This window comes from Phyllostomus hastatus, unplaced genomic scaffold (assembly GCF_019186645.2).
Source record: "Phyllostomus hastatus isolate PE091 unplaced genomic scaffold, TTU_PhHast_1.1 phas_scaffold_200, whole genome shotgun sequence".
NCBI classification, from domain to species: domain Eukaryota; kingdom Metazoa; phylum Chordata; class Mammalia; order Chiroptera; family Phyllostomidae; genus Phyllostomus; species Phyllostomus hastatus.
The window spans coordinates 11,856,978-11,880,281 of record NW_025334016.1 but is presented as its reverse complement, the minus strand read 5'-3'; the positions used below and the strand labels follow the sequence as shown (position 1 = coordinate 11,880,281).

The 23,304-nt window shown below is 41.7% G+C and overlaps 1 protein-coding gene across 1 annotated transcript; it reads right to left on the bottom strand.

Annotated features, from left to right (window-relative positions):
* LOC123832709 (CXXC-type zinc finger protein 1-like) lies at positions 1–22,092 on the bottom strand. Its single transcript, XM_045860440.1, is given in 9 exon segments — positions 1–147; positions 224–376; positions 1,291–1,387; positions 1,604–1,653; positions 1,976–2,083; positions 2,185–2,392; positions 2,758–2,921; positions 3,038–3,121; positions 21,925–22,092. Coding segments are annotated over 9 exon segments (1,179 nt in total).
* Positions 22,093–23,304: the final 1,212 nt, after the last annotated feature.

The following is a 23,304-nucleotide window of genomic DNA, read 5'->3' as shown; positions in this document are numbered from 1 at the left end:
TCAGTCATGTATTCTGGAGCGTAGGTCAGTGGTGAGCGGGTCATGCTGGATTGTCTGGTGAAGCATCAGGGACAGCAGACCTGCCCGGTTCTTCATAGCTGTGCGTACCTTGCCCTCCTGCTCACTCAGCATCTCCAGCTTGTACAGCTGTGGAAGGTCAGCATGAGAGGGGTATTCCAGGATTCTATCCCACCTCACAGCTTCACTCAGCATTGTAGCTTACCGCTCGCACGCGCTCTAGGTCCACCTCTGCACGCCTCAGCTTTTCCCAGCAGTAGTGGTGGTTGCACAGGCGTTTGGGGAGGCGACAGAAATTACCAGTGAGTTCAAAGACATTGTGTGCTAGTGGGCAACCACATACCTCATCATCTGGTACCTGTGGGGAAGAATGAAGAATGATGAGGTATGGAGGAGGACAGCTGTAGAGGGTGATCAGGTAGGCATAATGAGAGGAATAGGGGAATGGAGGGCAGTTGAGCATGAAGGAGAGAAATGAGGAGTGACACACCAAGGAGGAAGAAAGAAATTCTCTGATTAGGTAGAGAAGAGGGGGCAAAAGGGGATGATCAAGCATGGAGGATGGAGGAAGAAGTTAACAAGCAGGGATAGAGGAATGGAAGTGATTGGACAGGACAGAAAAACAGAGACCAAACAGGAGAGGAAGAGTGGAGGAAGATCTGACAGGGAGAGGTAGATGAATGAGGCTTGGCACAGCATGAAGGAGATGAGGAATGAGGCAGGGGAGGTGGGAAATGAAGCTGGATAAACAGGGAGAAAGATAAAATTTAGGAGCTGACAAGCAGGGAAAAGGTGATTAGGGGCAATGAAGAAATGAAAATTAGAATGGAGGAAGATCAGAAAGTGTGAAAGAGAGGAGTTGAAGGCAGCCATGCAGAGAGGTAGAGAGGAAAGGAGGGAGTAGGACAGGGGGTGGGAAAGGAATGGAGGATGGTTGAGCAAAGAAAGAGAATAAAGAATGCAGTGAGGAGTAGAGGAATAGAGGGTGGTCAGGCAGAGAGAAATGTGAGTGGGGGTCAAGCAAGGAGGGTACAAATAAACAGCAGTTAGGCAAAGAGAAAAGTAAGAATAGAAGGTGACTGGGCAGTGAGGAGGGGGGAATGTGGGGTAGTCAGGAAGGGAAGAGAACATAGGGGTTAGTCGCTCAGGTGGTATGAAGGCAGGCAGGCAGAAGGAAGAAGGAAATGGGAGGCATTCAAGCAGAGATGAAGAGAGGAATAGGGTGGTCAGGCAGGGAGGATGGAAGGATTGGAGGGTGAGAAAGAGTCCCACCTTGGGGTCCTTTGAGTGCTCAGGGCACAGCACCTGGAGCCGCTTACAGTACCTCTTACTCTTTGGGTCATAAAAGTCACAGAAGAGCCTTGTGACCCTGTGGGGAGATTGAAAGTGAGGTGCTAAAGGTCAGGAGAAGGGAGGTCCCATCCTGAACCCTGCCCATACTTTGTCCCCAACCTTACCCATACCCTACCGTGAATCCACCCACCTCTGCCCCTGAGCCCACCCACATCTTGCCCATGATCTTGCCCACCCCGTTCCTGACCCTGTGCACATCATGTCTTTGACCCTGACCAGCACCCACACTCACCCTTCAATGCAAGTGGGGTACAAGGACCCAAAGGACGATTTGCACTCATACTGGGAAGAAAGATTACAAATGGGAGGAACTGTGGAAGTACACCACATCCCCTCCCATGAAAAAGCCCCAAACAATACATTTGTCCTCCATGAACCCTAGGCTCCTATTTGCCCAGCCAACAGCCCTCCTTTCCACTGGTTGATGATACAATATTTGCCCTCATGCTGGGTGTGTAAGAAAAGCACAAATGAGTAGAACCATGAATGTATGTTGTAGTCCTTTCTACAACAAACACCCAGGCACCAAACCTGTCCCCCTCCTCATGAAACCCACCTACCTAAAAACACCCTTGTCCCATCAGCCCCCAGCCAATGCCCCAACCTTGGCAAAGCAGTGCTCCATGTGGCGCAGGGCGACCTGCATACTGATAGATTTCCCACAGGAGACACAGAAGATCTTCTGGTGGGCTTTGTCCATAAATCTGGTGCTCTGCACAGGACAATAGAGGAGGCAGTGAAACAGAGCAAAGTGGGGATGGGCAGGGCAAGATACCAGGTACATTTCTGCTACACCCTACCTATCCCACTCACCTCTTCATCATTGCACACAGTCTGCTGCTTGCCACGCATAATGATATCCTCAAGTTCATGGAACTGATGCTCCATGGTCTTTAGGTAGGTGCGAGTGTCCTGCTGCTCACGGAGGATCCTCTCAAGCATTTTCTTGCTATGCTCTTCAGCAATGCAGGGGCTGTTCTGCCACTGCTGTATGCGCTGGGGCAGGATCTCATAGATGCGTCTGGAAGGGGGGACAGCAAGAAAATGAAATGGGTAGGTGGGGGTAATAAAAGAAGAGGAAATGGATGAGTGACTGAATGGTGACTATATAGGATAATAAATTGTAGAAGAGTGAATGCTGGTGAATGAGTGATTAAATGGTGGATGAATGGGTGGATGGGTAGATGTCTGGTGAGTAAATAACTGTAAGGTTGGATGAGTGGGTTGGTGGATAGAAGGCGGATGGGTAGATCAGTGGGTGGGTGGCTGTAAGGGTGGGTGGGTAGATGAATGGTGGATGAGTGGGTAGGGGGGTAGATGGACTTACAGTTGGCATAGATCATGCCCTACCCCAAGCCCTGTTGCTTAACCTCCAGACGTACTCACTCAGCTGCCAGCTTCATGCCACAGTAGTCTGAGCAATACTTGGAACCTGGCCGAGTGGGATTCACACAGCCAGATCCCAGGCACTGTTTCACCAGGACTGGGTCCTCAGCATCCATCTGATCTGCATGTTTCCACATTTCCATGGGTTTCTGCTTCTCTTCCTCCTGTGGGATAACTGTGGTCAGGACAGGAGTAGGGGAATCCCCTAATCCTGTACCCTTGTCTTGCACTCTGCTCCCAACCTCTGCTTCAATGTCTCCCACTCCACAATATCTGTCACCTTCCATTCCCCCTTTTTCTTTGATTTCTGCAGTTCCCTCATATTCACTTTCTGCTTCTACAGTGCAGGATCCAGAAATGGAAACTCCTCATAAACAAAAACAAAAGCAAAAACAAACAAACAAACAACTACTTTGCTGTGTAACAAGCCATCTTTTAAATCAATGGATAAAATGATCATTTATTAATTCAAGATTCTGTAGGTTTAAAATTAGGATAGGCTCAGCTTGGTGGTTGTGCTGGATTTGCCTGGGTTTCTCCTTATAGCTGTAGTCAGCTAGTGGCTGTTTGATCTTAGATGGTCTTATTCACATGTTTGAAGTTTGGTAGGTCAATGGAATTGATGGAGCCACGAATCTCCATCAACTGGCAGGCCAGCCTATTTTTCACATGGTGACTGGGTTCCAAAAGATCCAAAAAAAGCAAAAGCCCCAATATTTAAGCATATTTTAAGCCTCTGCATGCATCATGTTTGCTAGAACCCTATTGGACATGTCACTAATCCAGGGTTGTAGGCCCGTAAAATGCTGATAGGTCTCCCCAACTTGTTTCTTAAATATTTTTGAATACCCCCTGCCTCCTCTCTCCTCATCGCTGAACCTCTCTGCCTTCACTGTCTCTATCCTTCTACCCAGCGACTCTGCCATACACTCATCAGATTTTGATTGTCAAAAGTCCTCTACAAAAAAGTCCCTGTATAGTTTTCAGTCCTGAGACAGATCTTTTTCAGTCAACAGGTGGGATGTGGCTGTTGTCTAAGATGCGTCTTTTTCTGCCAATGGCAGTAAATGCTAATGGCACTGCCACCATCTGGTACTTCTGGGATAGCCTGGAGTTCTGCAGTTGAGGCAGTTGTGGTTGAATGGGCAGTTGCCATTAGGACCATGACAAGGCTTCTGAGGGTACTATAGGCAAGAACTGAGGGGTAGAAACTCACACTAGCTCCACTCCCCCATTTACCTTGTATCCTGGACTCACCAGAGACCAGGGATTACAGTAGGGTGTTTTTGTTGGTGGGAGGAAGGCTTCGGGTCAACACTAAGCACATGGAGACAGGCTCACTGTGCACTAACACCCCTGGCCTCACCTCCTGGCCAAAATGAAGGAGGTGGCCCTCTGCACCTGCCTGGATACATTACGTCTTGCCTGCCTGAGAATGACTGGAACTACTTGGTGCTGCTTGCCAACCTTATCCAGACACACTTGGCTAGTCCACTGGCCTCACCTTGCTTACCTGAATGCAGAAGGCCTTGCCTAACTGTTCAGAAAAACTAGACTCTACCTCTTTACACTTACTTGCTCAGCTCAGTATGCCCTGCCCCATCCTCCAGAATACACCTGCTGCTCTGCTCAGCCCACCCAAACACACATGGCCCACCCCTGAGACATGCTCCGCCCACCCACATTTCCTGCCCAGTCCACCTAGTCTCCCCAGGCCCTGACTGCTTAACTATGCCCTCTTGGACACACTCTGGCTTGCCTTACTCTCCCAGCCCTGTGGGACCCATACACTGCATGGATACATACCCAACTCTGCCCCCTACCAGGTCCTGCTCCCTTCCCAGATTCTCCCGACCTCCTATGTCCATCCCCCCATTCTTACACATACCAGGTTCTGTCTTACCTTCAGAACATTGAGCCATGCCCAGTCCCATCCCCCCTCCCCACCTGCATATGCCTGTCATGGTGTGTCTGCCCTGACTGACTCACCTAGAATAATTTGACAATCTTTATTCTGAAACACATGCCTACATGTACCCAGTAACACCAGGAAAAATATATAAATATACATTTTTTAAAAAAATGTGTGTGTACCCCTGGCTGGCGTAGCTCAGTGGATTGAGCTCGGGCTGCGAACCAAAGTGTCGCAGGTTCGATTCCCAGCCAGGGCACACGCCTGGGTTGCAGGCCACGGCCCCCAGCAACCGCACATTGATGTTTCTCTCTCTCTCTCTCTCTTTCTCCCTCCATTCCCTCTCTAAAAAAATAAATAAATATTTTTTAAAATGTGTGTGTATATGCACATACAAACAAATCACTGCTCTCAGTGATTAATAGAGCAAGCACACACACCAAAAGAATATACACATTTTCAATAAGACAATTATCAATTGGCAAACCCATACTATTTTGGAGTTAGAGATGCAATATTAATAAAAAGTGACCCTAGTAACCTTAAAGGATGTCGAAACACAATCCAATTAATAAGCATCACACAAGGCACAGGTAAGTTACATTAGACATTAATAAAAGGCTTAACTTTTGAAAATTGTAAAGGTGCTTCTAAATAACTTTTGATAAAAAGAAAAATAACTGAAATTTTAAAAACACAGAACTTAACAAGAACGGAAACAATGCATACGCAACTGTGGTCTTTGACAGAACTTCAATACCAGAATATGAGGAAAAAAGAAAGACGGAAATTACTTATCTGAGCATTCAACTCAAATTAGAACAGGTCCCCATCATGACTCCAAAGACCCCCATTATCAACCCCAAAATCCCCCTTACTCACCCCTCTGATAAAAAAAACCAAGGTGCCCTGTCAAAGCCCCTACAAAATACCTCAGCCGGCGCTCAACTATGGAGAGCTTCGCGGCAGGCGCGAAGTGAACAGGCTGCTTCCCGCTTCAACCTCAGCCCCGCCCCTTCAAGAATGTGTTTGGTTTGCGCATGCTCAAGACCCCCGGCAAAGCTGAGAGTTTGCCTAAAGTTCAAATGGCTAGTAGCAGAGAAAGCACAGAGGTCGAGTGGGGGTCATTCTGCAGAACACCAGTCACACCACAAGTCTACATGGATACACTTGTCTCTTTTGATGCCAACAGCTCACTGTTTCACATATTGGGATAAATCGATCATTGCATTATTGTATATGGCAGAAATATTGATCCTCTAATCATTTCCAATTATTTTGAATAACTTCATATTATTACTATTTCACTATCTGCTATTATTTTAATCATGAAGTAGGCAATGAGAAAAACAAGCAAAAAAACTATATAAATCCATTTTTAACAGTCAAGAACATAAAAAACATATATATATATATATATATATATATATATATAGAAATGGCAGAAAAAATAGAAAGCAAAATGTAAAGAAGGTAGGAACAAGTTCATATTTGAAGTTCATATTGTATTACTTAATGAGTGATAAAATTGTTAATGAAGTAAACTCTGCAGTTAAAGTCAAAGATAGTCATTTTGGATGAAAATGAACAAATCTAGCCCTGTGCTGTTAATGCCAAACTTAGCAAATCATAAAAATACAGAAATATTTAAAAGAAAGGAATGGAAGAAAAATTGCCAGGCACGTGTTGATCAAAATAACCCAGATCATTTACATTAATATCAAACAAATATACTAAGACAAAAAGTATTAATTGAGATTGAAAAGGTCATTCCATAATGATTTGATGCAACATGAATATGTAAATATTTCAATCTTACACACAATTGCCTACAATAAATATAAAGAAAAATATATTAGAACAAATCTAAAATAGAAAAAATATTCTCATTGTAGATTACAATCACACTATTCTTTCAATTCCCACTCACCCTTCAAGACTGAGCTTTGCAATCATCTGGGAACCTCTCTCTGCAACAGGGAGTTTTCCCCATTGGCCAGAATGGCACACAGAGAGGTTCTTACACTGAGCAGGCCACAAGCTAGAAAAATGAATGGACAGAACCTGAGCATGCCAAAAGCTAGCAAGATAATTGGATAGGAAAAAAACCCTCCCCTCCTTATCCCTGCAAGAATGATGGGCTTAAGCAGAAAGGGGGGTTGGTTTTTGAGATGGAAGTCCACCATTCTCCCAGGTCATGGCACCGGAATAAACCTCTTTCCTTTGGCACCAGCATCTGTCTTTCAAATTTGGTTTTCGTTGCAGCAGGCAGCTGAACCTGCATTTCAGTTATAATGGTTGGAGTGTTCTATAAATGTCAATGAGGGCAAGTTGTTTGATAGTGCTAACTAAGTCTTCTATATTCTCACATCTTCTGTCTACTTATTCTAGTGATTATTGAGAGAGGGGTGTTGAAATATCCTACTGTAATTATGGATTTGTCTATTTCTCCTTGCAGTTCTACCAGGTCTTCTTGACATATTTTGAAGCTCTACTGTTAGGTCCCTAAACATTCATGATTGTTACATCCTTCTAATGAATGAAGCCCTTTATTATTGCAGAATGACTTGTCTGGTCAAAAGAAAAAAATGTGACTCAAATAGTGTTTAAAGATTTTATTCAACTGATGTGCATCACTTAGAAACTTAAGAACAATAAACTCCCTGAGGCAGGATTAGTTTATTTTTTTAAGATTTTATTTATTCCTTCTTATAGAGGGGAAAGGAGGGAGAAGGAAAAGGAGAGAAACATCAATGTGTGGTTACCTCTCACACGCCCGCAACCGGGGACCTGGCCTGCAACCCAGGCATGTACCCTGACAGGGAATCAAACTGGTGACTGTTTGGTTTGCAGGCCAGCACTCAATCCACTGGGCCACACCAGCCAGGGTGAGGCAGGATTAGCTTAAATGGGGCAAGAAAAGGGATATGTGACTATGGTCTGTACCAGGTTCAATTTTCCTTATTTGTAGTTGTTAAAAACTTGGAACTGTTGAGAGACTGTTTCAGTTTTTGATGACTTTTTCTCATGATCATAAGTGAAATGTCATGCCTACAGCCTTCAGAAGAGTTCTTTGAGGGCCATTTATGTAATCCTTAAGGGTTTTCAAGTTTCAGGAGAGGAGAATGTGGAAGAGGAAGAAAAAAAGGGAAAGGATGCAGAGATTGAAACAGGAAAAACTGGAGTCTGTTTCAATTCTTTATAGCTCTTTCTCCTGGCCAAGTTGGACTCTTTTCTTCACTGGCCAAACCTATTGGGAGAGAAAACAAAAGTACAGGATGAATAAGTTTCCAGAACATTTCGCCCCAAAGAAGCAAACTACAAGGTCTGTCCAGAAAAAGTCCAGCCGTTGTCATTATAACGAGAATGGTTTATGGGACACTGATGTAACCTGGCAGCCAAGGGGAGTGGACTGGAATGTGAATGTGTGAACAATGACAACTTCACGTAGTCAGTGGGGATGGTACATGCTGCTGAGTGAGCATGTGTACTGTGTGGCCGTCATATACAAAATGACTGAGCATGTAGAGCAATGAATCAGCAACACATTTTGTGTTGAGCTTGAACGTTCCTCTGTGGAGATTATTCAGATGATTTGGAAAGCCACAGCTATGGGCAACTGGTAATTGACAGCTTCATCATGACATTGTGCCTGCTCATGCTTCACATCTCATGCAGAGTGTTTTGGTGAAATTTCAAATCACCCAGGTGACTTAGCCCCACTACCACCCAGATCTGGTACCCTGAGACTTCTGGATTTTCTAAAAACCAAAATCACCTTTGAAAGGGAAGAGATTTCAGACCTTTGATAAGATTCATGAAAATATGATGGGGCAGCTGATGGCAATTGGGAGAACTGTGTGAGGTCCCAAGGTGCCTACTTTGAAGGGGACTGAGGTATCATTTTTCTATGTACAATGTTTCTTGTATCTTGTATCTTCTTAAATAAATGTCTCTATTTTTCATATTGCATGGTTGGATACCTTCTGGAGAGACCTTGTATACATTCTTTTGAAACACATATAGATCATTTTCAAAGACAGATCACATGGTAAGACACAGAACAAGCCTTAACAAATTCAAAAAATTTGAAATTGCATCAAACATCTTCTTGAATCACAATGGCTTGAAACTATAAACCAACCTCAAGAAAAAAACTCAAAAACATTCAAATGCATGGGGGCTGCATAACATGTTGTTAAATAATGAATGGGTTAAGAATGAGATCAAGGAAGAAATCAAAACGTTTCTGGAAACAAATGAAATTGAACATACAACAAACCAAAACCTATGGGACACAGCAAAGGCAGTCCTGAGAGGGAAGTTCATAGCAATACAGGCCTACTTAAAGACAGAAAAATCTCAAATAAACAATCTAAGTCTACATCTAAAAGAACTAGAGGGACAACAACAAACAAAATCCAGAGTGAGTAGAAGGAAGGAAATAATCAAGATCAGAGTAGAATTAAATGACATGGAGACTAAAAAACAATTCAAAAAATCAATGAATACAGGAGCTGATTCTTTGAAAAGATAAACAAAATGGACAAACCTTTAACCAGACTCATCAAGAAAAAAAGAGAGAGGACCCAAATAAATAAAATCAGAAATGAAAGAGAAGTAACAACTGATGACACAGAAATGCAAAGGATTATAAGAAGTTACTATGAACAACTTATATGTCAAGAAACTGGACAACCTGGGTAAAGTGGATAAATTTCTAGAAACATACAATCTTCCAAAACTGAATCAGGAAGAAGCAGAAAACCTGAACAAACTGATAACAACTAGTGAAATTGAAGCAGTTATCAAAAACTCCCAACACACAGATGCCATGGACCAAGTAGCTTCACAGGTGAATTTTACCAAACATTCAAAGAAGACCTAAGACCTATCTCTCTGAAACTATTTCAAAAAATTTGAGAAAAGGGAAGACTCCCAAACTGTTTTTACAAGGCCAGTATTATCCTAGTTCCAAAACCAGATAAAGACACAACAAAGAAAGAAAATTAGAGCTCCCTACCTAGGAGACTACCCTGCGAGCTTGCTTTCCAGGACTCCTTGCTGAATGTGGACCTCTGCCCTTGAGATTGGCCTTGAGTTTTGCAATCAAGACTGACTGGAGTCTGACGCATCAGTCTGCCCTTGGGATCTTTCTTCAGGTCCTAAAGCAGGAGAGAGGAAGCTGGGGGAAAATGGGGGAAGAGAGTGGCACTCACCTGTTACTCACACTACCTGAGGTTTCCTCAGGTTCAGCCTCCCAGAGTCAGAGCTGCAGCAACACTGGAAACCTAGAGCCAAGGTTCTCCACAACTTAACGCAAACACCAGCTGCCTGCAGATGTTATTATGGTGCAGCTTCTGACTCAGTAGGTCTGGGGTAGGGCCTGGGGTTTTGAGTTCTAGCAAGTTCCTAGATGTTGTCAGTGCTGCTGGTCTGGGCACCACACTTTGATTAGCAAAGATAGAGGGAAGGGCAGTGCAAAACCAGGAGAAATTGATGTACTATTCCTTCTCAATGCCCGCATGGATGAAAAGAGAGAGAAGGGGAGCCACTGCTCTCATGCTTCCCTCCTGGACATGCCCCATCCCAGTGGAGTGCCTGCCTGACATGTGAGCTGTATGTTTAACTGCCAGCAGCTTTGATGAGCTGGTCTTCTGCTTCAGACACCTTCTGGCTGCATAAACTGGGGAAAGGAGGGGCTGACCCAGATCTGACAAACCCAAGGCAGGAAGAGAGACTCTGGGGAAGCCAGTGCCTCCCCTTTGCTGAGATTGGTGAACCCCACTGCTGGCAGTGTTAACTTGCTCAGGCCCTCCCAGCACCAGTGACCCCTGCATCCTTAGCCAGAGTGCCAGTGAATGCAGAGCTGAAGTCACCCCTGTGTCAAAGCCTGGAACTTACATCCATTTGCTGACTCCTGAAAATTTGAATGGGTACCTGTTTGCTTCTCTTCTGTGATGGCAAGATTTCTGTCTACACCCACATTCTGTTCCATGTAGATGCCTATATCAGAGCTTCAGGTGCTGGGGCAGTGCCCCAGATAGGGTAAGTCCCCTTCCCCCCAGGTGATGCACAGAAAGCAAGAGGTAGGCACCTAGGATGGCTTCTATTGTCACCTGTGCAGATTGGTGGCCTCCTGTGAAGTTGCCACCCTTCATTCAACAAACATTGAGCTCCTAAGTGTGAGTGGAGGTCTAATGGGATAAGAGACCCAGTGACAGTCTGACACCTCTGCTTCTCAGCTTGGTTGTCTCTGATATTAGGGCAGAGCCAGCACCCACCTACCACACGAGGTTGCTGTGATGTGAGACCACGTGGGGAGACTGTTAAGGCCAGTGGCAGGTGCTTAGCAAGTGCTTGATAAAAGTTTTTGTTTAAGATAAAGCTGTGGCAATTGGCAAGGTTGATGTCATTCCAGCCAGAGAAGGAAGCCAAGAGAGTTCTGGTTGTAGAATCAATCCAGCATCCAGATATGAAGACAGCATTCACTTACTGATGAAGCAAGGCTGGCTGTTGCCTACCACTGATGCTAGAGACAGCATGCAAGGGTCACAGCTACTGGAATCCTAGGTTGGCAGGAAGGGCAGGGCCTGGCATGCACAGTCATAGGATTCGACTCCCAGGGGTCACTGGGGGCAGACAGGAAAGCAGGCGAAATCCCCCAGGCTCAAACTGCTCACAGAACTGCCTCTCTCCAACCACTGGGCCTTCAGTTCCCTGGGGTGGGGCTATGGAGGACCTCCCAGAGCCAAGCTGGCCATCTCACTAGGACAGGCTACAGCTGCTTGACTGCTCCTTGAGCTCCTTTTCTATCTGCTCACTTCACAACCTCCCCACTATCAGACACTCCCCCAACCAGAAGTTCCCACCACATACCATGCTCCCTCTACAGTTGCCAAGGCTCAAGGTCTCAGAGCCTGGGGATGGCCCCCTCCTTTATCTGTGGCACATGCAGCCCTGTCGAGGCCACAATGGCATGTTCTTATCCCCAGACACTATACAGCTGCGACAGCTATGGCCCACCACATGAGGGGGCAGTTCTCTGGAGGGTGGGTAGCACATTGAATACACATTGGAGGTTACGTGGTGTCATATAGTCCCTATGATGGAAGGACTCTTGCTCAGTGATCTGCATGGCAAGGCTGCTCCCAGGGGCAAGGTTAGGTAGGGCAGAGCACTGGAAGAAGAAGAGGAGAGGACAGAGGTCAAGGCACAGTGGCACTGGCTGAGAGGGTTCAGACCAACTTGCCACCAGCATCCTCAGCAGAGAGCCGTCCCCTTAGAACCAGGAATAATGACAGTCACATGTCTTTCTTGCCAAAGAAGGAAGAGCCGATGATAGGCAGTTGTTTGGTGTAATAAGCGTGTAGTCTGTGGTGCCCATCTGCCTGGGTCTAAACCGTGGATCTGCTGTTTCTAATTCCATGAACTTAGTGAAATGGCTTTGCCTCTCACTTGTTTCTTCATGTATACAACAGACTGTGTCTTTGTCTACCCCAATGGGTTGTTGAGAGGCAAGTATAAGGTGCTCAGTAAATGTTAACTAGTTTTATAAATTCACCGACATTTCAGTGGATCACTTGGGGTAAAGTCTAGCTCTCAGGTTCCTGGACTTACAAAACCCATTTTATAAACCTCCTTTGAAAGTGTCCTTTGAGAAATTTGCTGTTCTTTTAAAACCTTTAAGAGTCAGAAATTCTTCCCAATGTTTAGCCTAAATTTCTCCTGCAGAAATTTAAGATTAATTTCTTCGGTCCTTATGGAAACAATATAGTTCAGAGGGTTTTAAAAAAATTTTTAAAGATTTTATTTATTTATTTTTAGAGAGGGAAGGGAGGGAGAGAGAGAGAGAGAGAGAGAGAGAGAGAGAGAGAGAGAGAGAGAGAGAGAAACATCAATGCGTGGTTGCTGGGGGCTGTGGCCTGCAACCCAGGCATGTGCCCTGACTAGGAATCGAACCTGTGATGCTTTGGTTCGCAGCCTGCACTCAATCCACTGAGCTACGCCAGCCAGGGCTCAGAGGTTTTTAACTGAGGTCTGCAAGCCTTCTGAAACTAAAACCTAAGTTCTGTTTGAGTAGAGCAAAAACTGGTGCAACAAAGGATCTTGACAATGAATGGTCATCAGTGGATACTGTTAAGGACTGAAGGCATGTGTCTCCCCAAAGTCCATATGCTAAAGTCCTAAACCCCCAGGACAGCTGTTTTTGGAGATGGAACCACTGAAAAAGGAAGGTTAATGAGGTCGTAAGGGTGGAGCTCTGATCTGTTAGGATTAGTGTCCTTATAAGAAGAAACATAAGAGAGCTTTCTCTCTTTTCCTCAAGCACAGAAGGAAAGACCACTTTCTACAAGCCATGATAAGAGCCTTCAGTAGAAACCAAATTTGCCAACACTTTCATCATGGATGACCAGAATGTGAGAAAATAAATATCTGTGGTTTAAGCTAGGCAGTGGTATTTTGTTTTAGCAGCCCAGGCAGACTAACACAGCTATTAACATTACAAAAAGAAAGAAAACCAGAGAGTATGTATGTATCTCTTAATGGAAGTATACAACCATGAATAACAGAGCTTATCAAAAAATTTCAGGCTGAATATGATCAAGTCTCTAGCTCTACCAATTAAGAGGAAGTACAAAAGATGGAAGAACTGGTAAAATGAAACCAGCTAGCAAAGGTCAGAATGAGGAAAATCTAGGGACAAACAACTTGCTTACTCCAAGAAAAAAAAAGTCAAGGAATGAGAGAGAAGCAGGAAAGGGGAGCTTATACCCTATGTTAAAAGAAACTAAGAGACAAATCCAATCACAATATAGACTTTCATGGGATCCTGAGTCAAACAAACTGAAAAAAAAATGATAGGGAAATATGAATATTATTGGATAGTCAATGATATTGAGAATTTTTTTACTTTTCTAGTTGTGATAATATTGTGGATAAATTTTTCAAGAGTCCTTAGCTTTTAGAAATGTATACTGAAATATGTGCATATAAAAAATAGGATTAGTATTTGCTTGAAAATAATTGGAAGAGAGAAGTTAGAAAGGGCTATTAATGAAACACAATTGACAATGCATTAATAATTGTTAAAGCAGAATGTTAAATACCTAAAAGTTCACTATATCACTCATTCTGCTTTCATATATGTTAAATAAATATAAAACAATAGTTATGAAAGGATGCAGCTCATTGTGACTCATATGTGCTGCCTTTAAGTAACTAAAGACTACTAATAGCATCTTCAGGCTTTGTTTTTCCCAACTAAATAGCCCAACTACACAGAAATGTCACAATAAGCCTTTTTATCAGTTTTGCCACTTCTCATGTACAGTCACTCTGGTGACTTGGGAGCAATGGAATCATCTTCTCAGGCCTCCAAGCAACACCCCAAGGCAAAACCCAGGATCACAAGGGCCTCATCATTGTCCCCCTGCTCTCCCCAGCCCTGCCCAGTGTGGGAAGGAGGCAGGGCAGATTCCACACTTTCAGTGGGAGTCCTGGGGTCAGGGCCTAGAGGACCGATTCTGTTCCCAGAGGGCTGGTTTTCTCTTCTTTTATTTTTATTTTGTAAGATGTTATTTATTTGTTTTTAGAGAGGGGGAAAGGAGGGAGAGAAAAAAAAGAAAATTATGGGTTAATATCTGTGATGAACACAGATGCTAAAATCCTCAACAAAATATTAGCAAACTGCATCCAGCAATACATTAAAGATCATACACCATGATCAAGTGGAATTTATTTCAGGGATATAAGGATAGTACAATATTTGCAAATCAATAAATGTAATACATCACATAGACAAAATGAAGGACAAAAATCACATGATCATATCAATAGATGCTGAAAAAGCATTTGATAAGGTACAGCACCCATTTATGACAAAAAACACATAGCAAAGTGGGAATAGAGGGAGCATTCCTCAACATAATAAAGGCCATATACAAAAAAAACTATTGTGACCCTGGCTGGTGTGGTTCACTGGATTAACACCTGCCTGCGAACTGAAAGGTCACCAGTTCAATTCCCCAGTCAGGGCATATGCCTAGGTTGTGGGCCAGGTCCCTCTTTGGCCGTTTGTGAGAGGCAACCAATCAATGTATCTCTCACACACTGATGTTTCTTTCTCTCTCTTTCTCCTTCTCTTCCCTTCTTTCTAAAAGTAAATAGGTAAAATCTTAAAACAACAACAACAACAACGAAGACTTCCGGCAAGATGGAGGCATAGGTGGACGCACCGTACTTCCACGCACAACCAAGATTAGAACAACAACAATTTAGAGGCAGAATAACACCCAGAACTGATAGAGAATTTATCTGAATGGAAGTTGGACAGCCAAGAAGTTGAAGTAGACCCATTCATCCAGACCGGTAGGAGGGGCGGAGACGAGCAGCCGGGCGCGGGTCACAGTGCCCGGAGAACAGGGAGAACTGGGCGCATAAGGCAATGGGGAGCGCATAAGGCATCCGGGATGCGCAAGATTGCAGTGGGTGGACCCTGAGTACGCAAGCTGCAGCTGGCGGACCCAGTGAGGCAGTGATTGTGGACCAGGGCAGAGCGCACAGGCCAGGATCCCAGGGAAGGGACTGAGGTCCCAGGAGAATGGAGCTACTGCCATTGTTCCCCCCACCCCCGCCCCTGCCTGCGCCCCCACATACAACGTCACAATCTAGTGAATGGAGTGCCCAGCCCTGGTGAACACCTAAGGCTCCGCCCCTCACTGTAACAGGAGCAACCAGACCACCCCCCCAAAAAAAAAGAGAGAGAGAGAGAGAGAGAGACATGTCTCAAACAGAAAACGATGCCCCAGGACTCATACTTTTGAAGGACCAAGAGATAGCCAATCTATCAGATGCACAGTTCAAAACACTGGTGATCAGGAAGCTCACAGAATTGGTTAATTTTGGGCACAAATTAGATGAAAAAATGCAGGTTACCATAAAAGAAATGAAGGAAAATGCACAGGGAACCAATAATGATGGGAAGGAAGCTGGGAGTCAAAACAATAGAGTGGACCAGAAGGAAGAAAGAAACAACCAAACAGGAAAGAATGGAGAAATAAGAATTCAAAAAAAAAATGAGGAGAAGCTTAGGAACCTCCAGGACATCTTTAAACATTCCAACATCCGAATTATAGGAGTATCAGAAAGGGAAGAGGTAGAGCAACAGATTGAAAATGTATTTGAACAAATAATAAAGAACTTGCCCATTCTGGCAAAGGAAATAGACTTCCAGGAAGTCCCGGAAGCTCAGAGAGTCCCAAAGAAGTTGGACTCAAGAAGAAACACACCAAGGCACATCATAATTACATTAGCCAAGGTAAAAATGAAAATGAAGGAGAGAATCCTAGAAGCAGCAAGAGATAAGGGGACAGTAACCTACAAAGGAGTTCCCGTCAGACTGTCAGCTGATTTCTCAAAAGAGACCTTACAGGCAAGAAGGGGCTGGAAAGAAGTATTCCAAGTCATGAAAGACAAGGACCTATATCCCAGGTTACTCTATCCAGCAAAGCTTTCATTTAGAATGGAAGGGCAGATAAAGTGCTTCTCAGATAAGGTCAAGTTAAAGGAGTTCATCATCACCAAGCCCTTATTTTATGAAATGCTAAAGGGACTTATCTAAGAAAAGAAGATACAGAAAAAACATGTATAGTAAAAGGACAGCAAACTCACAATTATGAACAACCACACCTAAAGCAAAAACAAAAGAAACTAAGCAAACAACTATAATAGGAACAGAACCACAGAAATGGAGATCGCATGGAGGGTTAGCAACAGGGGAGTGGGAGGAGGAGAGAGGGGGAAAAGGTATAGAGAATAAGTAGCATAGAATGTAGGTTGAAAATAGATAGGGGGAGGGTAAGAATAGTATGGGAAATGTAGAAGCTAAAGAACTTATAAGTATGACACATGGACACAACTAAAGGGGGGATATGGGTGGGAGAGGGTGTCCAGGATGGAGGGGAGTGAAGGGGGAAAATGGGACAACTGTAATAGCATAATCAATAAAATATATTAAAAAAACCTACTGCCAACATAGTACTGGAAGTCCTAGCCACAGCAATCAGATAAGAAGTAATAAAAGGCATCCAAATTGGGAAGGAGGAAGTAAAACTGTCATTATTTGCAGGCAACATGATAGTATACTTAGAAAACCTGATATATTCCACAAGAAAACTACTCGACCTAATAAGTGAATTCAGCAAAATAGCAGGATACAAAGTCAATGTTCAGAAATTGATGACATTTTTGTATACCAATAATGAACTATCAGAAAGAAAAACTAAGAAAACATTTCATTTACTATAGTGACACAAAAATAAAGTGCCTAGTAATAAATTTAACCAAGGAGGTAAAAGACCTGTACTTGGAAAACTATAGAACACTGAAGAAAGAAACTGAGGAAGATACAAATGAATGGAAGCATATACCGCATTCATGGATTGGAAGAATTAACATCATCAAAATGTCCATTCTACCTAAATCAGTTTATAGATTCAACACACTTTTTATTAAAATACCAATGGCATATTTCACAGATCTAGAACAAATACTCTAAAAATTTATATGGAAACAAAAAAAGATACCAAATAGCCTCAGCAATCGTGAGAAAGAGGAACAAAGTTGGAGGGATCACAATACCTGATATCAAACTATACTACAAGTCCACTGTAATCAAAACAGTCTGGTTCTGGCATAAGAACAGACACACGGCTTAATGGAACAGAATAGAGAGCCCAGAAATAAACATCACTAGTCATCAGAGAGATGCAAATTAAAACCACAATGAGATGTTCACACCTGCCAAAATAGCTATCATTAATAAATCAACAAATAATAAGTGTGCTGGCGAGGATGTGAAGAAAGGGGAACCCTCATGCACTATTAATGGGAATGCAGACTGGGGCAGCCACTGTGGGAAACAGTATGGAATTTCCTCAAAAATTAAAAATGGAACTGCTGGGAATATATCCTAAGAAGCCTAAAACACCATTTTAAAAGAACTTATACACCCCTATTCACAGCAGTGTTATTTAAAATAGCCAAGCACTAGAAACAGTTTGTGCCCATCAGTGAATAAGTGGATTAAAAAAATATGGTGCATTTACACAATGGAAGACACAGCAGACAGAAAGAAGGAAGTCCTACCTTTTTTGACAGCATAGATGGAACTGGAGACTATTATGTTAAGTGAAATAAACCAGTCAGTGTAAGACAAATACCATATGATCTCACTTATAAGAGGAATCCAGTTAACAAAATAAACTGAAAAACAAAATAGAATTAGAGGCATAGAATCATGGAATATAGTGACAATGGTAAGAGGGGAGAAGGAAGAGGGTGACTGTTTCAAAGAAGATGAAGGGATTAGTCAAGGAACATATATGAAGGACCAATGGACATGCACAATGGAGGGGGACTGACTATGGAAGTGGGAGATGGGCTGGGTGGAGGGGGTGAAGGAAGAAATAATTGGAACAACTGTAAAACAAAAAATATTAAAAATTTTACATTTAAGAAAAGAAGGCCCCCATAATGAGTTGATAAGATTGTTGTTTGAAATTTTATTCCTTAATAATGCTTCTGTCATCTGTTTGGACAGGACAGTGCTGCTGGTCTTAATTAGATGTGAAAAAAATGCATTTGATTAGGAATACTTTTATTGAGAGGAAAAGAAAGGAAGACCTGATAGAGGCACTTCCTGTAGGACTCCATAATGGGTTTTCATTGGTGTCCCTTCCAGTAGACTAAGTCTCTTACTTATAAGTCATGTAGAAGATCAGAAGGTGATTCCTTTGAAAAGGCAGCTTGAATCTGTTGCTAATGAGTCCTAGTACATGCCATTGGTCTTTTACAGCAGCAATTTTCAACTGGTGTGCCACAAGGATTTTTAAAACATGCAATATCTGACTCTTTAGTCAGGGGCACTACCTCTTTTCCCTTAGATTGTCAAATTTAAAAAATGACAACAGCCAACACAATAGTCATCCAGTGTGAATGAATCAAAATCATACCTATTTTTGGTCAGCTTGGTACAATAATATATTTTTGGTATGCTGCAGAATTTTAGTAATTAGCTTATGTGTGCCATGATTGAAAATTGCTGCTTTACACTATTGAGCCACATCTCCTTGCAACAAAGTGGAATCTAAAATAAGAGATGCCATATCCTGGCTGTAACAAGTTCACTAGATAGAAATCCATGTTTGCCAGAGGAGACCAGATGGCCATTAGGGCCAATTGGAGTAACTTAGGCCAAGATAATTATAACTCTTTAGAGAGTTTAGCAAGCTTTAATTAATTTTAAAGTGCTTCTTTCTATGTTTTCTGAGGATTGAGGATGATGAGGACAGTGTAATTTTTGACTGACAGGCAACACCTCACAAAGTTCCTTAATTATGGTTCCAGTAAGTTGAGTACCTCTGCAGTAGAGAATTAAATAGGGAGTTCCCAAGTAGCAAAGACCAAAAACCTACTGTTTTAAGCCACAATAAGAGCCTCTGCCTTTCAATAAGGGGAAGCTTTTGACCATTCAAAGAAAAGGTGGAAAACAATAAGTATATATTCAAATCCCTGTAATGTTATTTGAAATCCATTTGTAAATGTTCTGAGGGTCCCTCAGAATACAGAACTAAATGTTATGTAGTTCCTGGCCATGTCCCATCTTTATAATTTTTCTGGGACTGTGAGTCTAGCAGGTAGAATGTTCACTGGAAACTTCCTCTACTACCTGATTAAAATTCTTCACCTATGTTGTCTCAGAAAAATTAAAGTTTTCTTTGTTGTGATAAGTCATAGTGTGAACATTTTCCCACCAAATTCCATTTCAGATAGTCTGGAGAAATCAAGCAGCTATTTAGGTGCCTCCATAACCCATCACATCCAGCTTTCTCCCAATATGTGCAGAATTTGGTAGTTGTGACATCAATTTGTACGAGATTTCATAGAAGTTATCTGGCATAACCAGATCATCTTTACTTTGTTGAGTTAATTATATTTGGGTGAGAGCAGTTCCATGGGAAGGAGCAAGACACCTAGTAAAGCTCAAATTTGCTCGCTGTACTTAATATGCCAGCATCAGTTAAGAAATTCTGTTGTTTTGATACCATGTGGAAATCATGAACCACACCAAAGCAGTATCTGCAGTCTGTGTACATGTTAACTCTTTTATCCCTTGTTCGCTGCCAGGCTTAAGTCATTGCCTATAAGTTTGATTAGTTTTGGTGACTTGACTTTAGGAAAGGGATTAGATTTGATAATATTTGAGGAAGTAGTGACACCATACTCAGCTTGAAAACATTCTTGTTCAGTCTTAGATATGACCCATCTACCAAAAAATTCTAAGTCTGGGTATTATAGAGTAGTCTCAAGATCAGAGTGAAGCATGGAAGATTCTTTGGTTAAAGTTAAATAATCATGATCTTCTACCTCCTCTGGTAGAGGGAGTAAGATAGCTAGATTAAGAAGCATGATACCTATTTACGGTGATATGAGCTGGGAATAGAAGCAACAATTCATAGGAAGTGACACCAATTTAAAATCTGGGGATAATATTTGAATACATATTTCACCAAAGAAAATATACAGAGGGCAAATAAGCACATGAAAAGATGTTCAACATCATTAGTTATTAGGAAAATGCAAACTAAAACCACAATGAGCCCTGGAAGTGTGGCTCAGCTGGTTGAAGTTGTCCCACAAAGCCGAAGGTTATCAATTCAATTCCAGGTCATGTAACATGCCTGGGTTGCAGGCCTGGTCCCCAGTTGGGGGCATGTGAGAGGTAACTGATCGATGTTTCTTTCCCACTCTTTCTCCCTCCCTTCCCTCGTGTCTATAAATAAGTATATAAATAAATAAAATCTTAAAAAATCCCACGACATAACACTACACATCTATTCAAATAGCTAGACTTTAAAAGAACAACTATACCAAGTGTTGACAAGGATGTAGAGGATCTGGAACTGCTAATGGGAATGTGCAATAGTACAATTGCTTTGGAAAACAGTTTGGCAGTTTTGTAAAAAATGTTTAACATTTACATACCACATCATCTAGCCATTCTACTTCTTGGATTTTCTCAAGATGAAAGGAAATATATCCATACAAAGAAATGTACACAAATATTCAGAGCAGCTTTATTTGGAATAGCCAAAAACTGGAAACAACTCAAATGCCCAACAACAGGTGAACAGTTAAACAAGCTGTAGTATATCTATACAATCAAATACTACTCAGCAATAAAAAGGAATGGATTATTAATACAATGACATTGACGAATCTTAAAATAATTATGCTAAGTGAAAGAAGTCAGACTTAAAAGACTGCATACTGTATGATTCAATTTACAGATATTTCTAGAAAATGAAAACTAATCCATAGGACAGAAAGCATGTGACTGGCTGCCTGAATATAAGGCAGGGGAAGGTAGAAGGGATTACAGTAGTCGACATGGAGGAGCTCCTTCTGAAAATCTGGACAAAAAATAAACAATGATAGTATTGGATTATAGCTCATATAATAAAATTAATTCAACTGTTATAAAAAGCACAATGAAAAGCTAAGTTCCCAGAAAAATTGGAAATAGTAGAATGGAAAAGTTAAAGATGGTGAAAATGGTAAATTTCATGTGATACATATTTTACCACAATAAAAAGAATGGAAAAAAGATATTCATATTTGCTCATGTCAGAAACACTTGGCTCCTTTTGTACCATTCTTAACTGCTTTTATTCTCTCATATGTTATACCCAACCTATCAGAAAATAGTGTCAGGGATCCACTCTGAAGATGAAACACAACAAAGGTAATTCTATATTTATAACATTTATAAAATCTCACTCTAATTTTTACTTATCTTGTGCACAGTAAGCAAAAGCATCCATAGTTTCTGTCTAGTATGAGTTCTCCATGTTTCCTAAGGGAAAAGGAATCACCAAAGGTTTTCTGGAAAATCTTACATTAATAGTGTTTCTCCCCAGTATGTATTATCATGAGCTCTCAGACTGGATTTTTTTTTCTACATTGATTACACTCACAAGGTTTTTCTACAGTGCACATCTTCATGTAACTCCTGAAGGATATAGGAAAAGTAGAGGCATTTTCAGCCTAACATTCATAGAGTTTCTCCCCATTACATATTCTTTTCTGGTTTTTAAGGTAAGAGTTTTTGCTGGAGGCTTTTTCACATTAATTTCATTCATAAGATTTTGCTCTATTGTGAATTCTCATGTATGCCTTATGGATATGCTTACATTCAATGTCTTTCCACATTGAATATACCCAAAGGATTTTTCTCCAGTATGAGTGTTCACATGATTCCTAAGAAAATGGATATTTTTGAAGGCTTTCCCAAAGTCATTACATTCATAGGCCTTCACCCTGATGTGTAGTCTCTTGTGCTGAGTGAGGTTAGCCTTCATGTTGAAAACTTCCAAAGAAATATTATATTCATTGGATTTCTCTCCAGAATAAACCTCCCCTCTTGATGAAGAGATGAGTGATGACTGGATAAAGTTTTCTATTCATTACTGTCATAGGAATTATCCCCTTCTCTTATATATCTGATACAAGTTATATCGTTTATTTCCTGTGCATGCATATGGTTCCTGCCTTAAGCTCTTCTTCAGGTTGAAAGAGTAACTGTTCTGCAATAAAGCTGTATTATGCTCATTATTTTCATACAGAGATTTTCTAGTAATTTTTAAGGCTGTATTATCTTATAAACAATATCTGATTCAAATTAGTGAAAATACATATATAAATTCTCAGTGAAAAACATGTTTTTGAGCTATTATAATATTCATAGTATCTTTCCCGAGACACTACTTTCTTCTAAGTGAATTCCACTTCCCTAAGTGACTTTTCCAGTTCTTAGATGGTGTATTCATTTCCTGTTGGCTCATTAACAAGTTACCACAAACTTAGTGGCTTAAAGCAACAGAATTTTTTACCTTACAGTTCTAGAGGTCATAAGTTTGAAATAAGTTTCACTGTGCTAAAGTCAAGGTGTTGGCAGGGCTGGCTCTTTCTGAAAGCTCTGAGGGGAGAATCTGTTTCCTTACCTTTTTTCAATATTTGTAATAGATGCCTGTATTCATTGGCTGTGGCCCCTTCCTCCATCTTCAAAGCTGCTTCTGTCATGACATCACTATTTCCACTTTTGTAATTAAATTTCCCTCAGATTCCCTCTTATAAGGGCACTTGTGATTACATTTAGGGCCCACCTGGAGAATCCAGCATAATCTCCCCATCTCAAGATGCTTAACTTAATCACTTCTGCAAAATTCCTTTTTGCCATATAAGTGAACATTCACAGGTTCTGGAGATTACAACCTGGATATTGTTAGGGGCCATTATTTAGTCTGCCACACATGACTTTTCAAATTCAGAGCCTTTCCAATATTCTTTTAATGCAAAGGACAAAAAATCATCCCTGTGACTTTTACCATGCACAGGTAATTTCATAGCTGTTCCCCAAATATGTCCTGCAGAGAGGTTGACCATGGGTATTTAAGTAGACTTCCCATCTGAAAAACACTTGATAAATATTTAAAATGTAGAGAAAGGAATGCCAGAATAAAGATTTAAAAAGTCATTATGAGTATCAAAAGGTATAAACTTCCAATTATAAA